General features: G+C 46.3%; 1 protein-coding gene across 1 annotated transcript in view; it reads left to right on the forward strand.

The window, feature by feature from the left end:
* The window catches only part of Slc22a3 (solute carrier family 22 member 3), an 84,796-nt gene that overhangs the window by 22,468 nt on the left and 34,454 nt on the right, over positions 1-27,874 (forward strand). The window contains exons 2-5 of the mRNA XM_040728172.1: positions 16,775-16,878; positions 23,322-23,476; positions 24,722-24,890; positions 25,696-25,813. Of these exons, the coding sequence (XP_040584106.1) occupies positions 16,775-16,878; positions 23,322-23,476; positions 24,722-24,890; positions 25,696-25,813 (546 nt within the window). The remainder of the gene's footprint in view (positions 1-16,774; positions 16,879-23,321; positions 23,477-24,721; positions 24,891-25,695; positions 25,814-27,874) is intronic.

Consider the following 27,874-nt stretch of genomic DNA (forward strand, 5'->3'; position numbering starts at 1 on the left):
ACACGAGAAGGAGGAGCTGTCCACTGAGTCTGCTAAGAACACTGAAGAATGGCCTAGAGATTTTTTTTTGTTTGAACCAGGGGTCACCTGTTAAGTGATTCTAATTACAAGGAAGAGGCTCTTGTATAATGTCTGTTTCTTCTCCAATTCTCCACTGTGTAATTTGTCTCTAATAGAGGTGACCTCAATGACACCAGGATCCTTTCTTTTGTTTTAAACACACCCTTGTGCTCACAGAATAGGAAGTCACTAGGCTGCAGGGATAAGTATGTCTTTAATTTGATGTAAGGAGATGCTAGAATGATGTGTCAAAGTGAAAACGGAGGTAGTGGACTTGGAATATTGCTTCTTACCATCGTGTCAAATGTGTTCTATGAAGTTAACACACACACACACACACTCACACATTTGTGCATAAGCACACACAGACACACAGACACAGACACAGACACACACACACACACATTTGTGCATAAGCACACACAGACACACAGACACAGACACAGATACACACACACACACACTCACACATTTGTGCATAAGCACACACAGACACACAGACACAGACACAGACACAGACACACACAGACACACAGACACAGACACACACACACACACATTTGTGCATAAGCACACACAGACACACAGACACAGACACAGACACAGACACACACACACACACACACACACACACACACACACACCTGTTAAACCAAGAAAAGACCAAAGGTTTTGACTCTGGAGGTTAGTTTTCACACTCTGGAAAAGTAGCGTTTTTCTGGTGGCGGTGTCATCGGCTTGGCTGCCTGTGTCTCAGAGTGTGTTCCTATTAGTAAATGTGACCTTCTGTAAACTTTAAAAGGCACTAATTACCTCCAGCAACTGTGCTTTCCAAGCAGAGAAGCGGCTGATGGTTTCGAAAGACAGAAACTGAAATCTAGTAGATGCAACGGGTCTCATTCTGCAGCCTGGGAGCCCTTCTCAGAGCCATAGGTGGGAGCTCCTTGGCTCTCCATGTAACGGATATCTAAGAGCATGAGTCTGAATGTGGAAGCATTTCCAGTTCTTACAACAAACTCATCTGGAGGCAGGGGAGGGGATGGATAGAAAAGATCAGCGTCTTAAAAGTAAATAAGATCACTTTGTTGTAATAACTTGGCAGTATATCATCACACATCTAGACAGAGGCAGCCACTAAATAAATGCTTAAATTAGGTAAGTCCCTCAATAGTCCCTCAGGGATGGATGGGTGGAGTCTTGCGGACCTTGTCTGATCATGAAATGTTGACAGGTTGACAGGTCCAAATGCATGCAGGTCGTGTGCAGGTTGTTAGTATTTAGGCGTTAGTATAGGTCTGCCTTTGGGGTTCTGACAGGACACGCCCTCAGATGCTGCCACTAAGAGCACCGCCTGTGCCTATTTGCTATGCTCCATTTTAAAGGGGCTCTGCCTACCTCCTTCCCATCCTCTGTGTGTGTGTATGTGTCTATTCTCTCTCTCTCTCTCTCTCTCTCTCTCTCTCTCTCTCTCTCTCTCTCTCTCTCTCTCTCCCCCCCCCTCCACCTCTTTTCTCTCTCTCACTGCTCTGTCCTGTCCCAGAGAGGCCGATCTCCCCCTTCCCTTCTCCCCTTTTAAGATCCTTTCCCCTTAACAAAAACCCCTCTGCTTGAACTCTGTCACATGGTGTCTTTCTCTCTCCAGTTGCTTTTGAAAATTGCAACACGGGTGACCACAGCTGCAGTGAGTTCCTGAGTGGAATGCTGCGTCCTGTCCAGAAGAGACTGTTTCTCAGACCATTCCTCTGGCTCTAACACTTTTTCCCTGTTCCCTCTTCCTCAGTGTCCCCTGGGTCTTTCACACGTGTAAGGAGTGGTACAGATGTCCTATTGAGAGCCAAGGACTCCACAGTCCCTTCTCTGCACCTTGACCAACCACAAGTCTCTGTTTTAACCACTGTCTACTGTAAAAAAAAAAAGCTTCTCTGGGGGAGGCTGAGAGCAGAACTAACCTATGGACGTGCGTGTAGGTGTTTAGAGGTGTGTGTGAGCCCACTTAGCTAAGCCAGTAACAACGGGGTCTTCTATAGGGCCCATGACTGCCCCAGCCATAGATTCATGGCCAGGGTTACGGCACTGCCTTTTGTTTCTTGTTTGTTTGTTTTAAGATTTATTTATTTTATGTTTGAGTGTTTTGCTTGCATGTGTGTCTGTGTACCAGGTACCTGCCTGGTGCCCATGGAGGCCAGAAGAAGGTACTAGAGCCCCTGGAACAGGAATTATAGACAGGTGTGATGTGATATATGGGTGCTGGGAATTAAACCCTGGTCCTCTGTTAGAACAATTAGTGCTCTTTTTCTAAGTGCTGTTTCATGATTGATTTATGTTTATTTTATGTGCATTGGTGGTTTGCCTGCATGTATGTCTGTGTGATGATGTGATAACCCCGGAACTACAGACAGTTGTGAGCTGCCGTATGAGTGCTGGGGATTGAACTGCTGGGTCCTCTGAAAGATCAGCCAGGGCTCTTAACCACTAAGCCAGCTCTCCAGCCCTGTTTTTAAAGTTTTTATAGCTCTTCATTCTTCAGGGGTTATTCTGGGAGATTGCTTCATAAGGGATCTTAAGAAAAATCTACAAAAAAAAAAAACCTTGTCAATCCCTGTAATTAATTAAGGCTAATCTAGATATAGGATGTAGACAGATCTTAAATCTTTTAAAAAAGAAAAAACTGCGGTTAGAATTTTTGTGGTGAAAAAAAAAAAAAACATGGCCCTCCACGGAATGTGGTGAGGAGTATTTATTGTAGGAGGTTTTACAAGAGTGAAATTGATATAAACTATGAAGTTACACTACATAGTATTTTAAATCTTGTTTTAGAAGGATTTGGATTATAAAGTGTACAAAACAATGAAATAATTTTATTGAAATTAAAAGGTTTTTTAACCCAATATTTTTTTTTGCTTGCTATGACTTGACTACACTTCTAAATTCTTAGAGACTTGTAGTCATATTTTTAAAATAAGGGTCTTGATGCTTCTGATTACTGTGTGTTAGAAGCCACGTCATCCTTATCCAAAATAAAGGGTTGGTTTAAGATCAGGGATCATGTGTGTTCATTTATGTCAATGATATACAAGAGAGGTTCATAAATCACACTCAGATTTTTATAAAACAGTCACGGAGTATGCACAGACAAAAACCTCAAAGACTGGAAATGAGTGGAACTATAGGAGATGGGAACGGGTTCTGTTGTTTTCATCTAATTTGCATATACCTACAAAAAAATTACAGTCAATGCATTGTAAAAAGTATTTATTTTTTCCAGGTCTTTAATCTGTTGGTGCACAATGGTACTGTTGTAAACCCAAGGTTTTGAATTTTAAAAAACCACAGGCATGTTTTTAGGAGTAAAACGTTTATTTATTCAAAAGTAAAATTATAGAATTGTCACTTTTCTGGAAAACTCAGGATGTGTGGTCAAAACTGAGTGTTTAGCATCAGAGATAAATGGCACAGGTACCTGCAAAGGCCAGGCGGGGGTCTCCACCCCGGCGGCCATGCTTTACCAAGGCCCCGCCCGAGCAGTGATTTGAGAAGAGATGGGAAGCTGACCGAGGGGAGCGGCAGTGGGGACTCAGAAAGGGAAAAGGGGTGTGAAGTCGAGGTGGTGAGCAGTGCTGGCCCATAAGACTCCGAGGATGTGCCAAGCAAGGCATTCTGGGAAGGGCCTTGAAGAAGGTGAGAGCCTGGCTCCCCTGTAAAAGTGAGAGCCGGCTTAGATCTCACCGGGGTGTCTCTGGTTTCTATAGCAGCCTCGATAAATGCACTGGTTCACCCGCTAGACTTGTGTAGATCACTTCTGTGATAAGGTCTGTCACCCTCATCTGAGTGAACAGACATTTGTCCACATGCCCCCCAGGAACGGTCGCATGACCATCACTCCTCTCGAAGATCCAGGCAGGAGCTGTTATTTTAGATGGATTTTCTAGTGTCTAATGAACACAGCTCCCGTGGGCCTCCTTTCTCCTAGCGTTTCATTTTGAAGCATGCCGGGAGACCTCGGTACCTTGATCTTGAACTTTGGTGGACTGGGAAGATACTAGGTACCACGGAAACCAGCTCCTCTCCACAACCCAAGGTGAAATTCACCTCCGGGATTGAGAATATTTGTAAAACCATTAGTGAAATGTGTGCACAGTTTTAAATTAACACTGTGTTAAAGAGAGTCAGATGGAATATGTTGTCTCAAACCCCAAGATGAATCATGGAGAGTTTACACATAAATCTTTAGGATACAAATTTTGTTGGACTTTAAAAAATGGTTTAATATGAATTTATTTATTTTCCTAAATTACATATTTTACAACTATAAAGAATAATAGATCCTTTATTACCAAAAAAATAGCCATAATTTGTCCACCAATCTGGGATGATGAAGTCAAACCCTACTTAATGTAATGTGTTGGCATTGGTAGCATAGAGAGTTCTGGAAAGATCTTACCTCCAGAGTTCTGTTACCACTCTGGTGACAATAACACTTCATTCTGCTGAGTCCTGTGAAATCAAGAGAAGTTAAAATACTCAAAGTATGAATGCATAATGGCAGGAGCAATTCTGTTTTCTTTAAAACACAAACCATTCCTTTTTAAAAGATTCTGTAGTATAAAAGTATATTTCATGGTGATTTTAAAGTATGGGACAGGGCAATATTATCATGTAGGTATTATTTTACAAAAACCAAAGTATGCATTTTTCCAAATTGACTTGTCTTAGAAAAAAAGGAAATATTTATTTAGATTTGATAAAGTACATTCCCCTAGCATATGGACAATATATGGTCAGAAACCTGAAGGTTTGAGTTAGAGGTACTAGAACAGAACCACAAACTGGTGGGCCAACAGGAAATTAGCTGGTAAACCAATAGGAAGTGACCTTGTAGACCAACAGGAAATTAACTGAAAGACAACAGGAAATTAGCTGATAGACCAACAGGAAATTAGCTGGTAGACCAATAGGAAGTTACTTGGCAGACCAACAGGAAATTAGGTGGTAGATAGTAGAAAATTAGCTGATAGACCAACAGGAAATTAGCAAATACAATCCCTTAGAAGTATGAGATGACGAGCCCCTATATTAAAATATAAATTTCTAACAAACCTTTGACTGATCATCAACTTATTCAATCATAAATGAGACCACACACACACACACACACACACACACACACACACACACACACACACAGGAAATAGGACCTTAGAGCACACTGAATGTATTAATACAGATACTTTTATTTGGGGTTGTTGTTGTTGTTTTGTGTTTTGCTTTGTTTCTTTGAGACAGGTTCTCATTTGTACCCAAAGCTGTTTTAGAACTTGCTATGTAGCCTAAGATGGCCTTGAACTTGGATTTTGACTGCTTCAGCCTCCTGGGTATGGTGAATGCAGGTGTGTACTTCCATGTCCAGTGTTAACGCAGTTTACTTTCTGCAATAACTATTTACCTGTCGGTCATCTCCAAGGGATTCAGTGGGTCTGGTCTTCTGAGTCATTGAATTCCTTCCAGGCCCATTTCTAGTTCTACTGATGTTTACAGAGAGATATTATGTTTCTGGTGTTTGCAAGGACACATAGTTCCACTTAAGTTCTTAGCTCCAAATTACTGTCATTGTTTCTGTTTTCCATGTCACTGTGAGATGGCCATGAGTTCAGGGGTTTCCAGCAGCTTTTTCTTGAGGAGTCTGATGTGGCTGTACAGGACAGCTAAGGAGGATGATGCCCCCCCCCAGGCTCTCAGCAACAGGCTGTCACTCCCTCCCCAGGACACACAGCTCAGCAGCCAGGAGGAACCGCTTCTAACTGGATGCCCAGCTCTGTAGCTTGGGCTCCTTCAAGGCCCTGAGTCCTCTGCCTCCAGGCAGTCCAGGGTTGACAGTGAAGGGAGCAGGGACAAGGAGTGGAGGAATCCCGTGCTCAGTTCCCCAGTGGGGTCCCCATATCAGGTGGCAGTGGGACAGTGTCTCCTCTGGCTCTGCTCACACATGCTCTACTGTCTGATAAAACTTTCCAAGAGCTGCCGAGCCAGGGGTTAGACCCCTTTCCTGCTGGGGCTCAGGATTTTCGTCAATATGTTGGTTGGGGCTTTTATCTGGAAATTGAAGCAGAGAGAACTCTATAAATTCATGACTCTGCGACCCTCGGGTATTGAGAGCTAATCTTTTTTTTTAATTAGAAGATTTTAATTTCTTCCTTCATTGTCGGGGGGTGGGCACTCACATCAAGGCGTGCAGAGGACAATACTGTGAACCTGGTCCTTTCCTTCCTCCTTTACCCGGGTTCCTGGGATCCAAATCAAGCCATCCGCCTGGCACAGCAAGTCCTGCTACCCACTGAGCCATCTTTCAGGCCCTCTTTCTTTTTTAGGGCATTGTATTACTTAGTTTTCTCTTTGCTGAGATAAATGCCTGGCAGGAATCAGCAGGGGAGGGAGAGGACTCACTTTAGCTCACAGTTTGAGAAGGCAGAGTCCATCCTGGCTGGGAAGGCGTGGTCAGGGGCGTGTGAGGCGGGCAGCTGGCTGGGAAGGCGTGGTCAGGGGCGTGTGAGGCGGGCAGCTGGCTGGGAAGGCGTGGTCAGGGGCGTGTGAGGCGGGCAGCTGGTGGATTTGCATCATGGTCCCATAGCATCTGCACTCAGGAAGCAGGGAGACAGGAAGGCCGGTACTCAGTGAGGTTTCTCCATCATTTCTCTTTACTCAGTTTGAGACCCCAGGCCCCTGAGATGGCGCTGCTCACATTCAGGGCAGCCTCGCCCTCCTCGGTTAATTTGTTCAGTAAGTACCTTCACAGACCCGTCTGTTGGTGGGTGTGCCTCCCAGGTGACTCTAAATCCAGACGAGCTGACAGTGAAGGTTAACTGTCACTGTCATGTTTCTGAATGTGTGCAGCAGTGCAAGCCGGGTCCCTTCGGACAAATGCGCAAGTTCGCACTGCCCACTGTGCTCTGCACCCTGCCTGCTGGGACAGACCTGGGTTTCTCTGCGTGGCCGCCTCCGTGAACGGAACCCATCCTTGCGGTGCAGCAAGGGAGCCAGCCCTCTCTCTCGTTCTCACCTTCTACAGTGTTCTGTTTCGTTTTCTGCTTCTCACTGTCTCCTTCACCCCACCAGGTATTGTTTTCTGTCTTCTAAGATACGCCCTCCCCCCCTTAATCAGCGAGCCCTGAGGGATCTTGGGGAAGAAAAATGAAAGGACAGAGGGATCTATGAGTAGGGAAGGACGTGGTGCTGCAGGATGTTGCGGCTCTGTTCTCATACTGTCCTTCCAGCCGACGCTGTTTTTCAGTGTGGCTATCGTTAAACCTTGTCCTTAGTCTAATAAAACGGTGTGTGTTTGTGTGTGTGTGCTCGCGTGCACATGAATGTACACCATGTGTTTACATACACATGCATGTGGGAGTCCTGACTTCCACCTTTTGTTTGAAACATGGTCTCTCACTGACCTGTAGTTTCATCACGTACGCGAGGCTAGCAGGGCAGGAGCTTCAGAGATCTTCCCGTCTCCATCTCTGTGTCCCTGGCATCCCTGGACTCAGGAGCATGTGCTGCCACGCCCAGCTTCTTGCCTGGGACCTGGAGATCCACACTCAGGTCCTCACACTTGCCAGTGCTTTGCCGACTGAGACTTTGCCTCGGTCCTCCAGCAAGCCTTGTAAAGTCTTCCCAGGACTTCCCATGGCCTGAATAGCGAGGGTGCCTCGTCACAAGGAGTGCCACCCAGGGGAAGGATGGGGTGAGGGGAAGAGCACAGAGGGATGGGAATGTGGGTTCACTGCCTGTGGGATCCCCAGGCCCTGAGGACCATGCTGTGCAGCCATGTAGAACAGCATCCCTGCTCTCCCAGGAGACGGAGGTCCAGGAGATGACAGGGGAGCCCAGAGCACCCTGTCCTTGTAGCTCGGAAGCCTCCCGTGGAAGGGAGTCTATTGGGTTTAGAGCAGCTGCTCTACCTGCTGCCTGCTGTCCTCCATCTGAACAGTGCATGCTTTCAGGCGCTGCTGTAAGCCTTCCTTTAAGCAGTCGCTGGGGCTGCTGGTCCCTGCTCGCAGTGCTGGAAGGGATGCAGAGTTTCCACGAACCAGTCAAGTGTGGGTGTCTTTCCTTTACTGGGCACTGGAATGTTCACCCAGCCCCCCTCCAGGACAGGCTGGACCACTAGGTCAGGATAAGAGGCCTTGGTGGTAATGAGGGCCAGAGGGGACAAGGATGAGTGTTTGTATTCTGTCATCTGTGACTGGAGTAAAGCCATGGACACCTTCAGTACCATGGCATTTCCTCTTGTAGTCTCTTCTCTCCTTCCCTTTTCTTCTCCCAACCCCTCTGGCCTCACTAATGGAGGGAAAGGGCATTTTCTTTCCCAGAAAAAGGAATGGAGAAGGCAGACTGAAATTTGGACTGACCTAATGATTTACAAAAAAAACCTAGATCGCCAAAAGTCCAAACTCAGGGTGTCTGTAGGGCCATGGAATCTATGATTATGTGTGGCTATGATGTATGAAGGTGTGCAGGGCCACACTGTTGGCACTGTTACTTCTATGGTGCACAGGGACATGCTGGGTCTGCAGGTGTACAGGGACATGCTGCATCTACAGGGACATGCTGTGTCTGCAGGTGCACAAGGACATGCTGCGTCTGCAGGTGTGCAGGGCCATGCTGTGTCTGCAGGTGCACAGGGACATGTTATGTCTGCAGGTGTACAAGGACATGCTGTGTCTGCAGGTGCACAGGGACATGCTGTGTCTGCAGGTGCACAGGGACATGCTGTGTCTGCAGGTGCACAGGGACATGCTGTGTCTGCAGGTGTGCAGGGAATGCTGTGTCTGCAGGTGTGCAGGGCCATGCTGTGTCTGCAGGTGCACAGGGCATGCTGTGTCTGCAGGTGCACAGGGACATGCTGTGTCTGCAGGTGTGCAGGGCCATGCTGTGTCTGCAGGTGCACAGGGCATGCTGTGTCTGCAGGTGTACAGGGCATGCTGTGTCTGCAGGTGTACAGGGCATGCTGTGTCTGCAGGTGTACAGGGCATGCTGTGTCTGCAGGTGTGCAGGGACATGCTGCTTCTGCAGGTACACAGGGACATGCTGTGTCTACAGGAACATGCTGTGTCTGCAGGTGTACAGGGCATGCTGTGTCTGCAGGGACATGCTGTGTCTACAGGAACATGCTGTGTCTGCAGGTGTACAGGGACATGCTGTGTCTGCAGGTGCACAGGGACATGCTGTGTCTGCAGGTGCACAGGGACATGCTGCGTCTGCAGGTGTACAGGGACATGCTGTGTCTGCAGGTGTGCAGGGACATGCTGTGTCTGCAGGTACGCAGGGCCATTGGGTCCCTGAAGGAATGTTCAGAGTTCCCTGTCAGCAGCCCCCACAAAGGCTTCATTCCCAGCCTCTCTCCTGGCTCCTGTGGGTTTCCTCAGTCCGCAGCTCTCCTGGCTGCTAGACTTATATGTTGCTATTATTGTTTTTAAGGACAACTTGCCTGGATTGGAGGCCACCATGACCTCGTGTTACGTCACATAATTAGTTGCATCTGCAGACTATTCCCAGAGAAGGTCCAGTTGACATGACACTTGGGGGCAGACGCTGTCAATGCAGTAAAACACTCTAGCTAATTGTCCCCTGAATCACCTTCCACAGTTGGCAGCTTCTGCACATCTGGTACACATTAGGCTAGATTCTGATTTAGCTGGTCTGTAGTTGGGCTCATGATTTTTTTCTGTTAATCCAGGTAATTCTAGGGCACATCCAGTGTCAAAAGCTACCTTGTAAAACCATCAGTTATGTGATTTATTATCAGTGTCTGGTGTCACACTGGTCATGATGCAGTTAGCATCATTTACTGAATGATTCTCTCGTCTCAGACACTATACTAAACTCTCTGCACACCTAACCTCCTCAGCACATGATAGGGCTTACAGGTCAACAAAACTCACCAGAGGAAGCAAATATGGGAAAAATGGGCAGAGCCAAGGTCATCTCACCCCAGTACCATCACTTCCCTGCAGGAACTGAGCTTTTCCTCTTTGAAGCCTGATAGAGAAATTGCAGACATGTAAAGAGAAGCCTTTTCCTTGAGAGAAGCCTTCCCGCCAGCCTGGTTCCAGAGCTGCATCAGTCCCAAATAAACACACAGGAGGCTATATTAATTATGAAGCTGTTGGCCTTGCTTGTTTCTTACTGGCTAGCTCTGACTTAAGTATTTATCCCATAATTGTTAATCTAAGTATTTCTCTTACTGGAGAATAGTTCCGGGCTTCCTACCCCATGGCGTTACATCTTGACTCTCGTGTTTCTCCTTCCCAGAGTTCTCCTGGACTCCTAGTCCCACCTATCTAGATTCCTATTGGCCAGCAGTGCTTTATTGACACAGGACTTCCTCAACACAGACACATCAATATAAGTAACAGAATGTCTTCACTACCAAGAAATAAAATGAGGGATGGGCAATGTGTCCTCTATGATGGGGGGAGGGAGCTCAGGTTAGTCTGCTACGGGGCATGCGAGTTGTCAAATAGAGCTAGTACTTAGCTTTCAAGTTCAGACAAAAAGCCATGCATTTGAGAAGTCTCTCCATATCGTTTCAAATTTATTTTGTTAATAATGAACTGACCATGCCTATGATGAACTCTGGGGAAGGGCTTTGGGTACAGCAGGTTGTATGAGCCTCTGCCCCTCAGTGTGCTGTGGAGGCACAGAAAATGATTCATGGGACTAGGTTCAAATATAGGTCAAATATAATTTATTTCGGGGAAAAGTCACTTACACAAGAAGCAGATGGTCGCCGCAGGTTCCCACTCCCAGGATCCACACAGGCTGCTCCCTGTGACCCAAACAGGCACAGGAGTGAGCACCTCCTGGACCCAGATCTACAACCCACTTTCCTGTCATGTCTGCACCTGTGACCATGCCAAAATGGGCGTGGTCAATGCTAGGGGGGTATCTCACTACAGTGTGCCTTTTCACACTGAGTTTTTTCATCGTTCTAGTGCTGCAAGTGGGGGTGAGGTACGCGTCGGGCTCAGCACTGGTCTGCAGACACCCCCAGTGTGCACAGATGCTCCTCAATGCCCACCTTACCGCCTGCGCCTCTCCTGCCTCAAGAGCCCCTCATTGCCATTTAATCGAAATCCAGGTTGGCATAAGCGGCTCCTGCTCCTGCCAGCCATTTCTTTCTCTAAATCTCTCACATTTAGATCTCGGTTGGTGCATTTCTGCTTCCCATAAATTGGCCTTGGCTTTCCAACTGTGTCCCAAGCTGCTCACAAAGACAGAAAGTAGATTTTGAACATCAGTGATGTTCCTTCCCAGCCTCGGATGCTTAGCACCAAGGTCGCCAACTCCCAGTTAAGCTAGAAATACCTGTGACTCATTTTTATACCTGCAGCTTATCACAATGGTTCATATCTTATATAAGGAAAGCGTTATATGTGCTATTATTAGATGATCTCCAAATAGTGCCACCAGATCTTTTTTAAAAATGTGTTTATTGCTGGGTGGTGGTGGTGGCGGCGCACAGACCTTTAATCCCGGCACATGGGAGGCAGAAGCAGGCGGATCTCTGAGTTTGAGGCCATTCTGGTCTACAGGGTGAGTTATAGGACCGACAGCCAGGGCAACACAGAGAAACTCCATCTTGAAAACCAACAAAATAAACACCCAAAACTTTGTTGGCCAGTCGTGGTGGTACACGCTGGAGGGATTTGCTGAAGGAGGTGGAGGCAGGAGGATCACGAGTTTGAGGCCAGCCTGGGTTACTTATTTTTAAAAATATGATTAAATTGTGACCATGAGAACTAGAATTCCAACCCAAAGTGTTTTCTTCTTTATTATATTTTCATCAGGGCTCTATTTTGGTGTCCCACTGTTGATTTAAAATGGAACTCATCTTTGGAAATTGATGTGTGATTACTTTGGTCTGTGCCACACACAGTAGGGCACCTGTGTGGCTGAAGCCACCATCTATGGTCACAATGATGAAGCGTTTGAAGGTTCCAGCCTTCAGGCTCAGAACCATTCGGAATGGCTCCATTGATCACTTGTTTTCACCCTCTGTTGTTGTTACAAGGACAGCGTCCCTGAAACTTGGTGCTTATGTAGAAAAGTGATTATGTAGTCCACAGGTTTAGAGGTCAGGTGGCCCCCTCCATTTGACTCCTTTTAAGGACCTCATGGTGACAGCATCACAGAGGTGAGGGCGGGCGGGGACCATCCAGCAAGAGAGGAATCCAGAGAAATCCAGAGGTGAGTTCATTCCCTTACATAGCAGCCCGCTTATGGGAACTGGGGATGATACCTCCCCAAGCTGCGCCCATCACCACCTGTCTCCCGGCAGGCACCACACTGGAGATCGGCCTCCAAAGGAGCCCGGTCTGGAGGACAGTGCTGCTCGTCAGTGAACAGTTGAAATGGGGGCACTTATCCTCTGTGGCTAGACTTCAGAGGTGCCACCTTCTCCCTTCAGTTGACCAATGGGCTGCTTCTCATGGCTTACGACGGAAGTCCTTTAACCATCGTGTCTCTGACATGAGGCTTTGCTTAAGATGGCTAAGTTGGGCTTCTGTGCAAAGTCCAGCTGATGGTTAGAAGCCCACTCCCCACTCTCCGTGGTTTGGGGAGCAAGCAAGGCTTTCTGAATACTTGTATTATTTTTTAACTTTCTCACCTTTGACCTTTGTATACCAGAGAACTTTCGCTGCTCTAGTTTTTAGAAAATTAGGAGATTTGCAACCTTCACATACACTGAAAACTTGCCCTGGAATTTTTTCATTAGACTCAAAGCAACATAGTGTCTTTTGGGGGTTTTGGCAGCTGGGAAGTTCTAAGAAAAATGTCTTAGCTGGAAACCTTCAGAAATACCTAATTTCCCCAGAGTTGCCCGTGTTTTGTATTCGGCAGAAGGAGACACAGGTAAACCTTCCATGAAGGCCTGCCGAGATTCCTATCAGCCTGTGCCAAGGAGAGTTACTCTGTATAAAGTGGCTTTGAAGATTAATAAGTAACAAGATGGCCACACATGGATTTATGAGTATTAAGAATATTTAAACGCTTCTGATATGTACACTCTGGAACTAAAACTGGTTGTGGGTCACTTGCTCTACATAGGTTGTCTTAAGAGAGAGACATGCATTTTTGTGTTTCTGATGAAGATTTCAGTGAATATGGTGATCTAAGGTGACCTACTGATCGGTGTCAGGGTTAGGTCCCCTGAGGCGCTTTGTCGGTGGAGAGGCCGATGCAGACCCCGCTTGGCCCTCTCTGCTGACGTTCTTTAAGCACAGTAGTGTGCCCAGGGCGGCTATCCCAGCAGCGTGCAGAGGATTAGGAGTGGCAACCCCAGGATACTGAAGCAAGCTTCCTGACAGTGAGCCGTCACACCGAGCACCCAACCCCGAGTCTGGAAACCGTTGACACTTACAAAAGAAACCAGCTTTGTAAGAAATGAGGTTGACATGGGGTTACCCTTCAAATGTGCCTTATTTGGAAAGACTGTATCTGACCACAGGCAGCCATGAGTGATCGGGTCCTGGAGTGGGAGATGATTAGGAGAGAGAGAGCCATCGCAGGTAGCACGATAGGGGTCATGAAGGGAAGCGTCCTTCAGTCCCCAGAATTAGGAGAGTTCATCTACTGGGACAGCATGATAGGTTCTTGAAGGGAGAGAGGCCCTGGCCCTCAGTTTCTCAGCTTCAGCACTGGTTTGTTATAATTCATAAGACACAATAGGCTTGGCTGTGGAGATAGCTCAGCAGGTAGACGGGCATGCTGTGCGGCTGTGGAGATAGCTCAGCAGGTAGACGGGCATGCTGTGGGCTGTGGAGATAGTTCAGCAGGTAGACGGGCATGCTGTGCGGCTGTGGAGATAGTTCAGCAGGTAGACGGGCATGCTGTGCGGCTGTGGAGATAGTTCAGCAGGTAGACGGGCATGCTGTGCGGCTGTGGAGATAGTTCAGCAGGTAGACGGGCATGCTGCACAAGCCCAACCACCCGATCCCCAAACCCATGGAAAGATCCAACGAGAGAACGGACTCTGTGGGTTAGTCCTGTGATCTCTACCTGAGTGTGACGGCATATGTGTGCCCCCAGCATGCGTGCATGCACCTCCTACACACTAATAATTTTTAAAATATCAAAATGGAAGCAGTTCATAGAAAGGAAAGCTAAAATGAATTGACCTAAGAAGAACTCTATTGGGATAACTATAGGTTTGTGACCATAGCCATGATGAGTCCCCATGGGAAAGCATTTGGAGAGTGTGTTAGCCAGAGGAACAGAACAGATAGAATGAATATAACACACACACTATAACACACACACACACACACACACACACACACACACACACACACACTTGGGTCAATGTATGGGATTTATTAGAGAGGCTTACATGCTGTGGTCCAACTCTTCCAACAATGGCTGTCTCTTGATAGAAAGTTCAGGAATCCAGTAGTGTGGATGTCTCAGCTGGTCCTCAGTATATATTGGAACCCTGAAGAAGTAGGCTGTGATGCCAGTGAAGGAATGAACTCTCCAGCTAGAGTGAAGACAAGCAGGCAAAGAGCCAGGGCTTCCTTCCCCCATGTCCTTTATATAGGCTGCCACCAGAAGGTGTGGCCCAGACTTAAGGTGGACCTTGCCACCTCAAAAGATCTGGATTTAGGGTAAGTCTTTCCACTCAGATGATTCAACCAAGGAAGATCCCTCACAGGTGTACCTAGTCACTTGGGTTTTAGTTAATTCCACATGCAGTCAAGTTGACAGCCAAGATTAGCCATCACCGAGAGCAAGTGTCATATCACAGTGGCATTGATGGGATCCTGAGTGGACAACCTTCAGATCCACAGGACAAAGGGAATTTCTGACTCTTGTGCGTTTCCAGAGGAGGGAATGGAGATGTTCCATGTGAGAGAGCCTGTGTGGCCTCCAGCATGGAGGGAGGCTGTAAACAAGAGAATAAGACTACAAAGGGAGGTTCTCTCGGGCTGGGCTGTCATGGTGGGGACATGGGGCTGGGCTTCCTGGCATCTGTAAACAAGAAGAAACTGGAAGGCCACTGTGCAGCAGCAGGCTTCCTTGTCAACTGTCCAGGGACTGAAGGGGCGTGGCCCGATTTCTGGGCGAGAGAGGGGCAGTTAGAGGGTCAGGGATGTGACAGAACAGAACACCTGTCAAATACACATTCGTTGTTGACACTTATTTTGTACTTTTGCAAGCCAGCATGGTCCCAGTCATAAAAATGAAAACCAGCCTAGATATATTAGTCAGAGACAGAGTTAACAAAAGGATTGTACTGAGCTAATTTGGAAGGACTGAAGAACATAGAAAAGTAGGCTCTGTGGTCTTGGTAGTCAGCCCTGCCCCGTCTGATGACAACGCTGACATCCCCATGCCACTTCCAGTCGGGTCAGATCCCTCTGCCCGCGTGTGGCTAGGTCAAGGCTGCAAGCCCTGAATGACGAACACCCCTAGTCACCAGCCACCAGCCACCTCTGCCGTAGCCAGGATGGGAGGGGAAGCAGATTCCTTCCCTCTGGTCTCGTACCAGCTCCCTAAACCCAAGCAGCTCCTCAGTGGCAAGAAGCTTGAGAAATGCAGCATCTGTCTTTGGCCCCTGGTGTTTGGGATGCTCAGAAGAGCGGGCAGGCGGCTCTCCAGGCTTTTTAGAAAGTGCTAATAGGTATCTGTTTTCAACTAATCCTATATAAATACAGGGTATAACAGTCCTTTCTGATTTGGCTCTTACAGAGGAGCAAAGAGGAGAACCAGTTTTATATTAAAGAATTCCGTGGGTTTGAAGACAATTTGGGGCATTTAAGCTCACACAACATAAAAGGAGCTGTGGAAGCTCATTAACAGGGTCACCCCTGCTGGGTGCCCGGTGCCTGTCTCTGTTCTTCCTAACCCTGCTATTTAAAGCCGTTGGAAGCAAATCCTATTGTGCATGTTTTTATACTTGCTTGACACTGCTTGGTACTTTTCTAAAGCAAAGTGTTGGATTTTCGGGTAGCAATCTGTTTGCTTTCTGAGTTTCTTTCCACATTTCTCTAGATGAGCTTGCGACATGTCTAACGCCAGTGGGCAATTATTCCAATAATCGCACACATGATCATAAAATTGGAACCATACCTCTGAGAGCTTGAGTTAATGACAGAATCCCTTAGCATATCGGGGTTAGAGTGTCACAGACCAATTTTAAGAATTAAGTGTCGGGCCAGGCAGTGGTGGCGCACGCCTTTAATCCCAGCACTCAGGAGGCAGAGGCAGGTGGATCTCTGTGAGTTCGAGGCCGGGCTGGATCGATAGCCTCCAAAAACAATACTGAGAAACCCTGTCTCATAAAAACCAAAAAAAAAATTTAAGTGTCGGTTTCTGAGTAGCTCACTGCAATTAGAGTTACAACGATCATTATGCTGGATGATAGCAGGTGGTCGCTGGATGATAGCATAGGCACATCGTAGTCACGCACAATAGATTGACCTAACAACCTTATTTTAAAGTGTCAGCATTCATAGTACACTAGGGATTCACTCCCTTGCATTCATTTAAACTGACAAAGGAAATATGCACAGATCAATGTATACACATGCCTAAGATACATCCTCATAGTTTAGGTGAGGCATATATAAGCAAAACTCTTGTAAAGGCGGTTGGCTTACGTTAGAAAGCGTTTTGAAGATGAACCTCCCCAGGTATCTTCATGTATTTTTCTTTGTTTCCCCAGTTTGACCTTGTCTGTGTCAATGCCTGGATGTTGGACCTCACCCAAGCCATCCTGAACCTGGGCTTCCTGGCTGGGGCATTCACCTTGGGCTATGCAGCAGACAGGTTGGTATGGGTAGGCTAACCGGTTGCGTCACTATGACATACTACATGTATGGGGAGGAGAATGCTTTCTGTTAACTACATTCAGTTTTTTTTTTATTTCACTGCCCAGGACATCCACACTTGCTTGGTTTGACTAATTCTTTCCTTTTCAAACTTCCTGTCCTTGTTCCTTGGTAGGAAAGTTGCCCTTGTGGGTCTGAACGCATCCCAGGGAGAACACTGGTCCCAGGGCAGTGATGTCACGGCTCAGGTGACAGGCAAGGGGTAGATTTAGGGTGCTCAAAACAGTCCAGTGGTTGGGGTTTGCTTCATTTAGTCAGTCTGCCGCTTTTAAAATTTTGGGGTTTTTTTGTATTTTATTCTACAGATTGTATTAAAAAGAATTTTTCTCAACATTATTAAGGGATTTTCATGTACATGCCATTTATTTCCTTGATGGCTACAGTTTGGACCTGAGGGATAAGAAACACCTACCTTAGGGCAGTGCTAACCTCCCATGTGGGAGGAGCAAAATGCAGAAGTCCAGCCCATTCGACTCACCATCCAGTCTAATTCTAACTACCACATCCCAATTAAAGTTTGGATTGCATTTTTCACATTTTTATTTATGTTGCTTTCTCATTCTGGATTTGTCCTCTTGGTTTTAGACAGGGTCTCACTGTGTGTATGAGATGAGATTCAAGCTCTCACAATCCCCCTGCCTCTGTCTCCTGAGTGCTGGAACTGCAGCCATGCAATACCATGACAGCTATTTCTACTGTAACTTTAATTTTTAAAAAATTGGCTTTTGCTTATATACTTTATCCTGCATGTTCAATAAACGAATATCTTAAGTAACTCCGCATAGGAGAGGACCCAAGCTCTAGTCAGGGACTGAGGGTCTTCCCTGGTAGCTGACTTGAGCTGTAAGTAACCCTGCCTCCTATCAGCACTGACCACCGGTAGGTGTCTTTTCTTCCTGTGTGTCTGTGATTTGTATGGGAGGCGTTTCAACAGACATATACCCATGAGAAGACAGAGTGCAGGGGTGAGTTAAGACTCTTGATAGGGGCTTTCAAGTGAGGAGCTCCCAGACCTGACGAGAATGAGAAGACAGAGTGCGGGGGTGAGTTAAGACTCTTGATAGGGGCTTTCAAGTGAGGAGCTCCCAGACCTGACGAGAATGAGAAGACAGAGTGCGGGGGTGAGTTAAGACTCTTGATAGGGGCTTTCAAGTGAGGAGCTTCCAGACCTGACGAGAATGAGGCTGAGAAACCTGCCAAGTCAGCACCTCTGGCCAGCTGTGAGGTCACAGGGTAAGCAGCTGCGCCCCAAATTGCAAAGCTAGGTAGATTTACAAGTAACTGGCACTTACTGGAGCAGAGGCTGCTGGGTAATAAAAACCTGACCCAAATCGCTAGAGTGTTGGAAGCTTAGTGTGTGAACCACTATGAGACTGGAAGAACCCTAGGATATGGCTAAAGATAGGTCAGTTGTAGAGGAAAGGGAGGAGGGGCAGAGGGAAGGACGTGAGGAGGGGAAAGGGGTAAGGAAGGGGGACAGGAGGAAGGAGAGGAGGGAAAAAGCGAAATCCAGGGAGACCTGGTCGTCAGGTTCTCTAGAACTGTGGTTACAGATGTTGTGAGTCCTGGTGCGGGTGCTGGGAATTGAGAGCAGGTCCTCTGGAAGGAGAGAGAAGACTCTAACCAATGAGCCATCTCTCCAGCCCCATGTTTGTGATCTCTGCCTCTTCTGAGTCTACCAGGTTTTCACAGTGACTGTCAAGAGAAACCCCTTTGTGCTTTTGTTCAGAATAAGGCCTGCTCCCGGAAAACACACACACTCATGCACGCACACTCACATACATTAACATTCACACACACACACACACACACACACACACACACACACACTACATAAAACACAAAAACCCAGCCTGGCTAATTAGAACCTACTCTGCAGGTTTATGAATGTCAGACCTGAAGGATAAGAAACACCTACCTCATGGCAGTGCTAACCTCCCATGTGGGAGGAGCAAAATGCAGAAGTCCAGCCCATTCGACTCACCATCCAGTCTAATTCTAACCACCACATCCCAACTAAAGTGAAAGAGAAAAAGTGACATGTCCTCGATGTCGTCGTCTGCAGTCTAGATAAACAAAATTCAGTCACAAGGCACCCTAAGAGGCAAATCAAAGAAAACCCTGAAATGCCAGCAGACAAACCCGCAGCTTGCACAGGGAGCGCACATCAGAGCCAGACATGGGCCTGGAGAGGGTGGCGGAGCTGTTAACCCAGACAAATTTCAAACTATGCTTAATGTGGAAATCGATTAGTGGACAGGGTACAGTGGGAGAAAATGGACAATGCAAACAACGGTGGAAATTCTAAGAACCAAAAAGAAATACCCGAGATCAAACACTGTGAAATGAAGAATGCTGTTAGTGGGTTTGTGAGAAGATGAGGCGTGGGGGTTGGGGCACGGCTCAGCGGGGGAAGTGCTTGCTGTACAAGCACAGGGACTCCATATGGATCCCCAGCACCCACATCAAAGCTGAGCATGAGGGTGCACACCTGTAACTCCAGTGCAGGCGGGCAGGCACAGAGACACTTGCTGGCCAGCCAGCCCAGACAACCTGACAGACGCTAGCTCCAGCAGGGTTCCCCCCTACACCAATATGGGGTCTCAGGTAGTCCAGGTTAGCCTTGACTGTTGTTTAGTCAAGGGTGACATTGAACTTCTGATTGCCCTATATCTACCTACTAAGTGCTAGGTTACAGACACATACCACCATGTCCAATATAGAGTTTCATGCATTACAGACAAGAACTCTTTTTTTTTTTTTGGTTTTTATGAGACAGGGTTTCTCTGTTTTGGAGGCTGTCGGTCTAGCCTGGCCTCGAACTCACAGAGATCCGCCTGCCTCTGCCTCCCGAGTGCTGGGATTAAAGGCGTGCGCCACCAATGCCCGGCCAGACAAGAACTCTTTTACCAGAGCTTACACCCAGCCCAACACTCAGTCACAACGAAACAAAAGTTGTCAGAGTGCATCAAAAGAAGATTCGGCAATAAGTTACCTACAAGTAACTCACTTTAAATATAAATATGCACACAGTGAAGGGTAAATGGGTGGAGAAACATATACCACACTAAGAATAACCAAAACAAAGTAGAACTCATTATATTAATACTAGGAAGGAAAACTTCACAGGGGAAGCATGGGCTTAGTTATTATTCAACAAGACACAATAATCTTTAACATATATGTGCCTAACAACAGAGTTTGAAAATACAGGATGGAAGCATAAAGAGAAACAGATGAATCCCTCATTGTCGTTGAAGACTCTAATGCTTCCTTTCTGAAATGTAAAAATCCAACCAACAGAATATTACAGTCAAGATGTAACAATACCATCAATCGACCGGGTATGATGGACATCTACAGACCATGTCATCCAACGAGAGCAAAATATAGGTTCTTAAATACACGAAAGACATTAATAAAGTTATATTCTGGGCCATAAAATACATTTCAACAAAATTAAAGGACTAGAAAGTCATACCACATTTAATCTTTTGTCTCCAAGGAATTAAACAATAACTGTGTAACAAGAAACTGGAAACCCCCAAAATACTTGGAAATTAAACATACATATTTCTGGTAACAGAGAAGAAATCTCAAGAGAAATTTAAAATATTTTAAACACAGTGGAGATAAAACAATTTACCATATTTTGGGTGCAGAAAAACAATGCAGAAGGGAAGTTACAGCATTAATATGTTTATTAAAACATGAGATTTATCTAGAACCCACAATCTGAGTCTATACACTAGGTAACAACAACAAAGATGATCAAATTAAATCCTAAGTGAACAGAAGAAAGTTAATGATACAAATTAAAACAAAAAGAAACCAAAGATATTGAAAACAGTAAGTCAACACAGAAAATTAATAGCCAAAGGCTGGTTTTTTGGAAAGCCCCTAAATCTAATAAGCTTTTAGACAAGCCAACTAAAAGAAAAAAAGATAGAACTCAAATTAATGATGGCTTGAAAACGACTTCAAATAGACTTTAAAAACACAGTGAAGGAACAATGTAAATGACAATGGCCCCAGATTTGACAACCAAGGTCAAGTGGGCCTGTTCCTTGAAAGACATAACTTATCTAAACTAACATAAATAGTGAATTATTTTAATAGGCCTATGCCTATTAAATAAATTGAATCAGTAATGAATAACCTTCCAAAACCAGGTTCAGATTTGGGGTAGGTGAATTTTACCGCTTGGCAATAAATTATTCACCGTTGTCTCCATTTCTTTCTGAAGATAAAGGTGAAGGAACACTCCCTAACATGTTCTGTAACATCAGCATTATCTTACTGCCTAAACCAGATGAACATATTAGAAGAAAACAAAACCTCATTGCCTTTAGCTTTTATAAACACAGGTGCAAAAACCACAGGATAAGGGTTGGCGACGTGGCTCAGTGGTTAAGAGCACTGGCTGCTCTTACAGAGGTCCTGGGTTCAATTCCCAGCACCCACATGGTGGCTTATAATCAGGTGTAATTCCAATTAACTGTCTGTAACTCCAGTTCTAGGGCATCAGATGCTCTCTTCTGGTACACATATGGTGCAGAGCTGTACCCAGACAAAAACCCCATACACTTATCAATTTTAAAACCAAATAAATTAAGGCTAATGTATTAACAAGCGTGCGGAGCCACAGAAGCTGCTGTTCGTTGCTGGTAAGACACATGATGACCCAACAGAGGGAAGCCAACTTGTCACTTTCTCACAAAACTAAATGCATGGGACTGGAAATTATTGTATTGGTATTTACCCAGCAAGGCTGGAAAATGTACATCCACATGTGATCTCTCATGTGGGCTGTGCAGCAGATTTATGTACAATTGTCAGCATCTGGGGCAGCTCAGATATTTTTTCAGTAGGTGAATGAACAGATTATATCCAGATGGTGGAATATAACTCCACAGTAAAAAGAAAAAGCTAGGAACGCTAAAAAGATGTAGAGGAAACTTAAGCCCACACTGCTAAGTCCAAGAAGCCAGTCTGAAAAGACTACATACTGTGCAAATCCTATAGAACCTTAGAATGTTCCTATAGATCTGTAGAGCTTTCTAGAAAATGGCCAAACGTGGAGACAGTGGGAGAGTCTGTGGTTGCCTGGGATGAAGAGTGACTGCTAGGAATAAATAATGGGTTGCATTATTTTGCATTCCCACTAGCAATGAATTACGGACACGAGACTCTTCTGTATGACGTGGAAGGGTGGCTGCGTCCCACAGAAATGCCCAACACAAGAGTGAACTCCATTGAGCTCAGGAGCAGAGCACTTACCCTCCTCGTGCAAGGTCCTGGGTTTGATCCCTAGCACTGGAAAATGAAACCTGAAACTGTAGTTGTGCAATGATATGTCACCTTAAGCTTATTAATTTTCAGGGGTGCATCACTGGGTGGGGGAGTCAGTGACAGGACGAGCCGTGCATGTGTCAAAGGAGGGGTGCGTGGGAACTCTGTCTTTTCTGCTTTAATTGTTTGAACCTAAAACTGTTAAAAAAAAAAAAAGAGTTGACTTTTAAGACACGTCTGTACATCAAGGCTGTTTCCTTCTCTGCCCTTAATGCAAAGGCGCAGAAGTAAGGACGCTGTGGAAATTTGTAAGGAAAATAGCACAGGAAGGGAGCTCTCAAAGGTCATTAGGGATGAGCTCCTGTCAGCCAGTCACTTGGGCCAGTTCACAGCAGACTGGGAAGCTGACACAGCACCCCGCCCCTTTGTCTGCGCTGTTTAACTGTAGTCTATAAGTCACAAGGAACCAATAGCAGCGCACATTGATCGAGAACTTCATAGCTTTCACGTTAGAACTCCACTTACTACTCTTCACCAGTCACTAGAGGGAAGGATTGGGTAGGGAGCAAACAACCTGTGTCCTAGAGCTAGTTACCCACGCTAGCTACCCGCGCTAGCTACCCGCGCTAGTTACCCGCGCTAGTTACCCACGCTAGTTACCCGCGCTAGTTACCCGCGCTAGCTACCCACGCTAGCTACCCACGCTAGCTACCCACGCTAGCTACCCACGCTAGCTACCCACGTTAGGGTGAGATTGAAACAGAGGCTTCTGCAATGTGCCATGACTGCCTTCATTCTGCCCCCACGTCCCCAAGATGCAGGGAAACTGCAAGAGCAGCGTGGCAGAGAGGGTCACCACAGGGTAACCTTCAGTCTCAAAGGACATGTTGTGGGCTGTTAATTCCGTAATGTCACTCCAGACACGAGTTCCACCTGGTTTCACGGGTGTTGTTATCGATATTGTTTACTGTGAATGTGAAATTACAGAGGACGCATATTTTTTATTCATTTTATTTTTTTGCATATCTGACTTCTTTTTTTGTATCCTGTCTCATTCCGTTTCTCTTCTCTTTTCTCTTTCTCATGAAGGTATGGCAGGATAGTCATTTACCTAATATCCTGTTTCGGTGTTGGCGTCACAGGGGTCGTGGTGGCATTTGCACCAAATTTTTCTGTGTTCATCATCTTCCGTTTCCTGCAAGGTGTGTTTGGAAAGGGGGCATGGATGACCTGCTTCGTGATTGGTAAGACGTGTTTTGTTGCCACCACTCCTAGAGAACTAGACTGGGGAGGGGCCTGGATCACCATCCCCCACTTCGACATCCCGGAGACCTCATAGCTACACTTCCCCAAGTAGCACAAGGGTTTGGGGTGGGCCTCCGGCTGCTGCAGAGACTGGATGCTGTTTAAAGTGGGAGCTAGATAGAGAATATGAAATGCGGTCTCTTGCTTATGTCTCATCCATCCAGGCTGCTCCCTTTGGCTCTGATCTAGTCCAAACCAGACAGCTATGTTAAGTGGTAGAGGGTTTATGGCCAAGGCAATGAGAGAGATCATCTGATAGCATTGTCCCAGATGTTGGATTACTTTTTTTTTTTTTTTGATTTTTCGAGACAGGGTTTCTCTGTAGCTTTGGAGGCTGTCCTGGAACTCGCTCTGTAGACCAGGCTGGCCTCGAACTCACAGAGATCCGCCTGCCTCTGCCTCCCGAGTGCTGGGATTAAAGGCGTGCGCCACCAATGCCCGGCTCAGATGTTGGATTTCTAATCCCTCCCATGACTACTGTGTGAGACCCTAGCAGGGATGTTTTAGATACTCGAAGCTCTTTTTATGATGGGAAAAGGAGAGAGGGTACAAGGAGGGGCTGAGAGTCGCTGGATGGAACAGAGGGATAACTGAAGCGTGTGACATTTTTAACACAACCCATGTCTGTGGGGATGTTTAAGACTGTGAGGTTAGGGCAGCCGCAAGGCAGCGAGAAAAACCAGCCAGTGGGGACGTGTAGAGGAGGTCGGGATCCCAGCAAAGAAACCGCCCAGGTGGATTTTAGAGATCTGATATATACATGAAAAGGCAAACGATGGGGTTCACAATCTAAACTGTCTTGTGGTGGTGGAAACTATGATGTCCGTGATACTCTCCCAGCGGGACTATAATGTTCAGATCCTTAGTGTTACGGTGAGAAAGGTGAGCTAGCTTGCTGTGTTTATTTTGATAATGACAATGGCCTTCTTAGCAGCGCTATTGAGGTCCTGAAACCAGCACAGGTGTCCCTTGTCCTCTTCAACCACACCCAGAGGAAGCCCGAGGATAGCAGTGCAGAAAAAGTAGAAGAAATGCACATTGGGTACCTGGACAGCCATCTTCAGCAGTTCAACACACGTGGAAGCCTCTGTGTCCTGACATTCTAGTGTTGAGTGGGTGTCAAGTCTGTTTGTTTTGCAGGTGGCGGAGCGCTCCCCTAATCTCTTGTGTCTGCTTTCCTCCAGTGACAGAAATAGTGGGTTCCAAACAGAGGAGGATCGTGGGGATTGTGATTCAGATGTTTTTCACACTCGGGATCATCCTCCTGCCCGGAATTGCCTACTTTACCCCCAGCTGGCAGGGCATCCAGCTCGCCATCTCGCTGCCCAGCTTTCTCTTCCTCCTTTATTACTGGTAAGGTGATGTTGGCCATCACTGCACTGATCCTATCGCATGAGTATAGACGCCAAAGCAACGCAGAAATGAAGGCAATGGAGGTGATTTCCTAAGTCCCCAGGATGCCTCTGGCTTAGGGAGTTACTAGAGAAATCTGATAACTTACAGAGATTATTGACTGCTTGACTGACAGTCGTCATGACAAATAGTGAAATACCCCAATACAAAATTCCAGATGAAGTAACTGCATTCTGACTTACCCCTTTGCAATGCTTTCATGAGAATTATGAGATAACAAACTCGATGTTTCACCATGCTGGTTAAATATGATTTAAAACAATCTATTGAGAAAATTAACATTCTCTGATTAATGAGAGGTTAAGAATGTCAGAGAAATAGTTATCAAGATGTTCCAGATGGATGCATTTGACTCTTACTGGGGGAATATAATCATTTAATCCCTCATTGAATTGTAATGTGTGGGCAAACCAGCCTCCATGAATAAGGTAAAGACTGCCTTCTCCTAGATGTGCACTAAGCCCTAACCCTTTTCATATCTGCAACCAGAGGCGCAGTACTGTCGGGTTCCCTGTGCTTGCAAAAAGCTGTGTACTGTGGAGAATTCTTTTTGCAGCAAGTTAGCGTTTTTTTTTTTTCCTCATTCATTGCAAAGAGAATTCATTTCTGAGAGTCTGTTTTCAATTCTGAGAACCATGCTGACCTGCAAGCTACTCACAGCATGATCCCTTTGACTGGAGAGACCCAGGAGCTTTGGGGTTTTCAGATTTCTGACCTGATTCTGCCTTGTCTCCCTCCTCGCCAGGGTGGTTCCCGAGTCTCCCCGCTGGCTGATCACCCGGAAGCAAGGAGAAAAAGCTTTGCAGATCCTAAGGCACATGGCTAAGTGCAACGGGAAGTACCTCTCGCCAAATTACTCGGAGGTAAAATGTTGCTCATACATTGTTAAATTGGGCGAAGCAACTTTTTGTGACTTCTGTGCTTAATTCCCGCTAAATTATCCATATAGACTATTAAACATCTGACGGGATCATTTTCAGTTGGGGTTAATCGATCATTTCAGGTCGCCCTTCTAATAGTTACTTGCACGGTTCTGTACTGTAGATGCGTAGCGTCTCCTCAGCCATCTTGGTTGTCAAGGTTATTGATTTTTTCTCAACATTTGAGTCTCTCTGATGAATTCGGTCCTGATATACTTGTTGCTCTTATTGCCCTCGCCCCTGCCCATGTTTGGGATTGAACCTGGGGTCTTGCACAAGCCAGGCAAGCTGAGCCCTATCCCTAGCCCCAAGATGTGTTTTTCAGCTGGCCTTAGGAGAGCTATTTATTCACGCAAGATCTTGAGCAACAATACAATATTTTAGTTTTAGATGACTCTGTCCCTGCCCCTACCCCCACCCCTCAACGCCCCACCTCCCCACTTCAGAACAGCTCCTAGTTTGCCCTTTGGAAGTTGTGATAAACAGCTGAGGGCACAGCACATATTTTAAACATATACAGAAATGGATTGAAAGTGCAAAGGCCAAGTGAGTGTAGCCTAAGGGAGGGTTGTCGCCACGGGAATAGCAGACAACGGTTTTTAGAAGTCATGAATCTTGATTTCAACCTTGAAGAATGCTGGCCGGCTGGCACTGTTTTCGTTACGGCATTTGTTTTGATAGGAACATTCTCATTAAAAAAAATCCGCTAAGGAAAAATGGGATTGGTTGGTCCATCACCCTCTCTAGAGTCTCCAGGAGCTTGGTAGACTCCGCTTGGTCCCTGCCTCCTCCTCTTCCTCCTCCCTGCAGGAGGTGGAAAACAGTGGCTGCCTTGCCTATGAAGGTGTTGCGCACCCGTTAAGAACGAGGCTACAGGTCTAGTCCTCTGGAGCACTTGGCAAATATGCGGTGTGACCTAAAAACCACGAACCACTCAGGCTTGCTCATTCTTGTTAGTCTTTGAATGAGAATTTGAGATGGGAATTCGTCTTAGGGAAGAAATAATCCGCCACTCTGTCAACCTCCTTTGATCTCACTGTAGGTCCTCACAGTTGGAATAAGGTCATGGCTATGTGTGTTTAGGGTTTTGTGTGTGCGTATACGTGTGTGTGTGTGTGTGTGTGTGTATGTGGGTGCACATTCATGTGTGGATGTATGTGTATGCATGTTGGGGTCAGAGGACACACCTTAGATGTTGTTCTTAGGGCACCAGGTGCCTTTCTTTTTGAGGCAGTCTCTCATGGGCTTGGAAGCTCCCAAAGAGGTTAGGCTGGCCGGCCAGAAAACCCCGGGGATCCACTGACTCTCTAAAGCTATGGTTACAGGCCTGACATTTTTCTGCCTGGGTTCTGGGGATGCAACTCAGGTCCGAGTGCTTGCAAAGCAAGAACTTAGCAAACCAAGCCGTCTCTCCAGCCTTTAGTTTTTAATGGCTGAGCAAATATTTTTTTGCCATCGGTGTAGCAGCCTGCTGAAGACACTGCACACAGAGTCCCAGGGGTGTGTGATCTAGAGCAAGGTTTGTGAGGATTGAGAAACGACAGCTGCCTGCTGGGGGCGAGTGAAATGCAATACTGCGGCCATCTAAGTGTGGACAGAGGCGCTGTTCCACACACAGTGCTATCTGGCTCAACACTGCTCTCAGAGGCTCACGATAGAGGGCATTGTAGCAGGGCAGAGCTCAGCGTTCGACTTGACTGTGCTTGTTAAAGATCCTGAACTTGGATGCAGCGGCTCCTGACTCATCGTGGTTCTCACTTAAAGCCAAATAGGCAAGGGGTTTCTATCCAAAGCCAAACTTGATTCCCTGAGGAATTTATTGTGGTATCCAGTGCCACTGCCAGCATTTGCTACCAAAGCTATGTTTACTCTTCCCGTCTTCTAGTCTAATGATAGTTTTCTTTACCTATTTTTCTTTATAATTTGTTTTAATAAAAATTAAGGCTTATATGTGTAGGTGTTTTTACCTGCATGCAATCTCCACAGAGGCCAGAAGGGGGCATC

Source organism: Mesocricetus auratus, unplaced genomic scaffold (genome assembly GCF_017639785.1).
Source record: "Mesocricetus auratus isolate SY011 unplaced genomic scaffold, BCM_Maur_2.0 Super-Scaffold_100018, whole genome shotgun sequence".
Lineage (NCBI taxonomy): Eukaryota > Metazoa > Chordata > Mammalia > Rodentia > Cricetidae > Mesocricetus > Mesocricetus auratus.